Source organism: Saccostrea cucullata, unplaced genomic scaffold (assembly GCF_032062105.1).
Source record: "Saccostrea cucullata isolate Sc308-1 unplaced genomic scaffold, CSIRO_AGI_Scuc_v1 ctg7530, whole genome shotgun sequence".
NCBI lineage: Eukaryota > Metazoa > Mollusca > Bivalvia > Ostreida > Ostreidae > Saccostrea > Saccostrea cuccullata.
In genome coordinates this window covers 6,897-12,500 of record NW_026936596.1, presented here as the reverse complement: position 1 = coordinate 12,500, position 5,604 = coordinate 6,897, and the positions used below count along the sequence as shown (strand labels likewise).

Genomic DNA, 5,604 nt, shown 5'->3' with positions numbered 1-5,604 from the left:
TACTGAATTGCTTGAATTTACAGGAATAATCTTTTTGTGTTCCTGTTCGCCAACTTGCTGCCAAAAGGGTTCTAGTGTCTTTAGAAAACCCTTTCTTTTTGAAACCTCTGTCGATAGAAGCCATGCAGTTAGTTGAAATACTTCTGGATTTGGATGATAAATTTTTGTGTTTGGTTGTTGAAGTAAATTTGGAATGTTTGGAAGTCTTTTTGGTATTGAGATTAAAAGCTGAAGTAGATCTGTGTACCAAGGTCTCCGTGGCCAACAGGGAGCTATCAGAATTACTTGACAATTGAACTGTCTGATGTACTGAAGAACTTTGGGAATTAGACAAATCGGAGGGTAAGCATACAGAAACATCCCCTCCCAAGATATCGTCAGGGCATCCAATGCATATGCTTGGCTGTGAGGAAACCAAGTGCAAAAGATCTGCGTTTGACGATTGTGAATAGATGCAAACATGTCTATCAGAGGTTGACCCCATAATAGAAAAATTCTCTGAACAATTTGTCTGTTCAACATCCATTCTGTTTGTCTGATCTTGACCCTGCTCAAATGGTCTGCCAGAATATTTGATTTTCCTGCTATGTGAGCAGCTTTCAACTTGATATTGTGACCTATTGCCCAGTTCCACAAATCCCATGTCTGATAACAAAGACGTGGAGATTTGGTTCCTCCCTGTTTGTTGATGTATTGAACCACTGTCGTATTGTCGCATCTGATCAAAACTGTTCTGTTTTGTACTTGTTTTTGAAAATGTTTCAGAGTTAAAAACACTGCTTCCATCTCTAGACAATTGATATGAAGACCTTTGTGACAACTGTCCCAATGTCCTTGAACTATTTGATTGTTTAGGTGACCCCCCCACCCTGTCAAGGATGCATCTGTGGTTATGGTCACCCCAATTTCTTCCAGTTGCAAAGATCTGCCCCTGGAAATGTTCACTGAATATAACCACCATTGTAGGTGTTGTATTAGATGTGGTGTAATAGGGACTATTTTCTCCAAATCTAGAGAGCTTGGTTTCCAAAAACTTAGTAAATGTAACTGAGCAGGTCTCATGTAAAGACGAGCATTTGGAATAAGATCTATGCATGAGGCTACTATTCCCAACCATTGTAGAAAATCTTTGGCTGTTTTCTGACCCTGCATTAACATTTTGGTTGATTGTACCAATTTTATCAATCTGTCTTGAGATGGAAGTACTATTTTTTGTCTGAATAAAAACAAAGCTCCCAGGTATACAATTTCCTAAGTGGGTTCTAGACAAGACTTCTCTTTGTTTATTATGAAACCTAGTGAAACCAATAGATTTAGGCACTTCTGTCGATCTTGATATAACATTTCTCTTGATTGGTTTACTATTAACCAATCGTCTAGGTAAACTACTAGACGAATATTGTGTGTTCTCAAATATGCTGCTACTACAGACACCATTTTGGTGAAAACTCGAGGTGCTGATGTTGGGCCGAAACACATTGTTTTCCATTGATAACACTGGTTTTCTACACAAAATCTTAGAAATTTTCGATGTTTTGAAAATATTGGAATGTGTAGATATGCATCTGTTAAATCGATTGAAATTGCCCAATCGTTTGGTTTCACTAGATTCAACACTTTGTTTAAAGTGTCCATTTTGAAATGTTGCTTCTTGAGATACTGGTTGAGGGGTCTCAAATTTATGATGGGTCTCATTTTGCCACCCTTTTTGGGGACAAGGAAAAATGTACTGTAAAAACCTGTTTGACTCTCCTGATTTGAGACAGGTTCTATTGCATTTTTTTCTAATAAATCTTCTACCTCTTTTAACAAACAATGTTTTTGTATTTGAGGGATTGTTGTTTTCTTTACCCCTAAAAACTGGGGTTTTTGAAGAAATTCTAGTTTGTAACCCTCGTTGATTATTGATAATACCCAACTGTCTTGAGTTACAAGATTCCAGTTTTCTACAAAAAGTCTGAGACGACCCCCAACTGGTATCTCAGGAAGCATTGCAATTTTGGTTACCTGTTCTAATCTCCAGTCATTTATTAGATTTCTTTGGGATCCGAAAGGAGCCAATTCTGTCTACTGTAGCAGATGTAGACGTATTTCTCGAATTGTCCTCTCTTGGTTTGTAGTCATAAGACCGTCTTGAGTAATTGGGTCTCTGAGTAGCTGTTCTGTAACTGTTATTCAACACAGAAGTAGTTCTGGGTTTTTTAAAATTTCCAGAGTTTTCAGCAGAATTTTCTGAAAATTTGCGTTTCTGATTTTTTTCATTCCATTCTGGAATTAAATCCTTAAGAGAATCTTTCTGCTCTTTCCTTTCTTTTAGTTTCTCTTCTAATTTCTTGCCAAAGACGCCATCTTCTGAAAGAGGCAGGCAAATAATTTTGCTATGAATATCCTTCAAGGTATATAATCCAGAGTCTTGTGCTGCAGTTTTCCTTCTTATAAGATGGTGAAAAGCCCGTGCTCTCCCCATTTGATCTAGTGCCTTGGTAGACATGGAGAAAATGTCTTTAATTGCTTGAACTGTGTCCGCATCTTGACAAGTTATAGAATCTAACAACGTTCCTAAAGCTTGCTGCATGTAGCTTAATGAAATAATACCCATACGGGCAGCTATCTGTCCCTGATATGCCAAAGTTTCAATACTTTTGTACGGCTGGGAAATTAAATGTTTACTTTTCCCCCAACCTTTGGTTTTATTTCCGTGTTTTTTTCTTAACATTGGTTCTAAAATGTCATCTAGCCCTGGAACTTGTAGAAATGCTGCCGAGTTTGGATGAACAGGGAAACATTGTCTATATTCATCTCTATAAGCAGACAAGCGTTCAGGATCAGTAATTCTCCATGACTTTTTCAAGATCTCCTCTTGTGTTTTGTCTAAAACTAATCCAGTTTTTTCTTCCTCTGAAGACGAAACATTGCCAAAAATATCAGTTAGAGTTTTTGTATGCTCGTCACTTTTATTGATCAAGTTCTGAAATCTATTGTTGTTGTTGCTGTCCAACTTATGTTGATTGTTATCAAAATCATGGGCAGTAATAGATTCCTCTTGAACTGAGGATTCGTTATCACCCAATAGCTCACGTACTTCTCTGACACTTGGAGCTAATGATATCATATCGTCCATTTCAGGCACACTTAATGTCCCTTCAATTTGGACTTCACTTTCCAAAGGTATAATCGGACGCATTCCAGATGAATCGTCTACATTTGATACCATGGGCTCAGGTCTCCGCGTGGATAAACCACCGGTATCCTGATCCGCTAACGAATTATGAGACACGTTTGTCTCGTGTACATTATGAGAAGCTGTATTCTCTAAAACACTGCTGGACAAAGTTTGAATACTTTCTCTTAAAAAATTCATCATAGTGTCTAACCTTTCGTTGACTCTGTTTTCTAATTGTTCCATTTTCTCGTTAGCTTTGCTGGAGGATTTCCTACCGGACCGCGGTTTTTTTCCTTTGGCCTCCATTACTGACTGTAAATTCTGGAATTCCGAGCCCGAATTTAATTCGTCGTTCGAAATAAAACTGGCTTCTTCCATACTTAAACTAAGAGCATAAGAGAGTATCTATACCAATACCTTATACAAATACAAAGTATTTGTATCACTCCGTGGCTGAGAAATCTCTGCCAAAAAAATATGAACGTTCTGTTGCACGCCGGAAGATGAACTGATTTGGGCAAGCACCTGAGATGTGATCTCGGTCTTATAAGTGTTTGAATCTTATTCTTTTAAACGCTTGCCCGCGAGTTATGAACGTTAATAAGGGGAAGATATCCTAATGTATATTTATGACTGGTAAGTATAACGAACGAAATAAAATTGGTTGTTTCTATGGCATAGTATATTCAAAAATGACTAACACAAAATATGTTTGTTTGCTTGTCTGTTTCTTGTTTAAAGTCCCTCTTGAGAATTTTTCACTCATACATGGCAATGCAGCATTTTTTTTCCAGTGGAGGGCTACAAATGTAGACCTACATTTAGTGCTAATTAGGGTCATAGAGCAGTGACTCAGGAATCTTTTTTGTGCCAGCACCTAGTACAGCGATATGGCACCTTAATATATAATAATCCTTTATTTATTTATTTATTTACAATATCATCTGAAGGACCAGTGTCCTTGTTCCATAGTGGGATTCAAACCCACGTTAGGATCAACTCCATCCTTACTATGCTACTTTATAGCTGATGCTCTTATATACACTGTACCACTGTGCCATGCAGGCAACAACACAAAAAAATGAAATTTGATTAGAATTTCACAACATAAATAAATTTTATCAGATGTATCATTCTGGGGTTTTGTACCACTTCCAGAGGTAAACAAACAGTAGGAAAGTCAAACATTTTATTGTGCACAGATGAGTCTAATGGTGGGGTCTTTTACAGCAAGGTGTGCATCTGGTCACATACTGCACCAGTTCTAGCATGATAACACAACCTGTAGAATGTGACACAGCCAGGTCTAGGAGGATCAAATGAATATAACTTATTTTTAGGAATTTTGAGTCAAAAATCAGAAGAAGATTGAAGAAAATACATATATTTATCGATGTTGTTTATAGAAATCTACACTTTATTTAACTTTGTTTGAACAAGCCACTGTTTGAGAAATAAAATTTCTAGGCAAAATTTTAATATTGGTATGAATTAAGAGTCAGCAAGAGTTAACACAATTACAAATGCCACCTATATATATTGCCGACTGCAAAAAAAAAGAGTCCTGGACTAAAAATTTGGTCTACTAGTTAACTAGACCTTGCTCAATATAACCAATAAGATGATTTGGAATATGATAATGTCATATACCTGATCAGTAGCAGTTATCCACTATGGTATGTCTGGGTGGAAAAGTCCACATCCATCAGGCATTGTCCTCCAGGTGTTTCCACCAAGACTTGTTGGGGACATCTGCTGTTTCCACATTTTAAAGATCATTGTCTCCATCAGACTTGTTTATTTTAGTTGTTTCCACCAATTCCCTTTGGGTGTAGTTGTTTTTTTTTGCGTATTGGAAAATCATTGTCCCTAAAGTTTGCCTCAAGATTCATTGGCCTTTTGGGTGCATTTGCTGTTTTCCCATCTTGGAAGATGTTCATCAAGCTTGTCTATTCCAGTTGTTTCCACAAAGTTCTGTTGGCTGCAGCTGCATCAAAAGAAAAACATGGGAGAAAATATATCATTGAAGTTTGTTTAGGAAAATCCACATTTAACTGTTTTTGAACAAGTGTTCAAGTTTTCCTAACAGTGATTTAAGGTATGCTTTATATTTCTAAGCAAAAATTCAATATTGGTGTAACGAGTTGGTTTATCTGGTTGAATACCATAGCAAAAGTCAGCTATTGTTGACCATAAGAAATAAGACAAGGAAAAATTTTAGCCAGCTAGTTAACTTAAATCTGTTAATAAAATGATCTTGGATAATGTCACATACCTGATAAATGTCAGATCAGCATCCAATATCTATTCATCCTCCAGTTGTTTCTATCAGGTCCTCTTGGGTGCATCTTCTGTTTTCACCATGTCTTGGTTGGGTGCATCTGCTGTTTCCACCATGTATTGGTTGGGTGCATCGATCTGTTGTTTCCACCATGTATTGG

General features: G+C 37.0%; 2 protein-coding genes across 2 annotated transcripts in view; both read right to left on the bottom strand.

Moving 5' to 3' along the window:
* Positions 1–1,489, bottom strand: part of LOC134245898 (uncharacterized) — a 2,367-nt gene extending 878 nt beyond the window's left edge. Inside the window, exon 1 of the mRNA XM_062728139.1 lies at positions 1–1,489. This exon is cut by the window's left edge and continues 878 nt beyond it. Within this exon, the coding sequence (XP_062584123.1) occupies positions 1–1,489 (1,489 nt within the window).
* LOC134245896 (uncharacterized) overlaps positions 1–3,556 on the bottom strand; it is a 4,508-nt gene extending 952 nt beyond the window's left edge. Inside the window, exon 1 of the mRNA XM_062728136.1 lies at positions 2,008–3,556. Coding sequence (XP_062584120.1) covers positions 2,024–3,541 — 1,518 coding nt within the window. The 5' untranslated portion in view covers positions 3,542–3,556 and the 3' untranslated portion in view covers positions 2,008–2,023. The remainder of the gene's footprint in view (positions 1–2,007) is intronic.
* Positions 3,557–5,604: the final 2,048 nt, after the last annotated feature.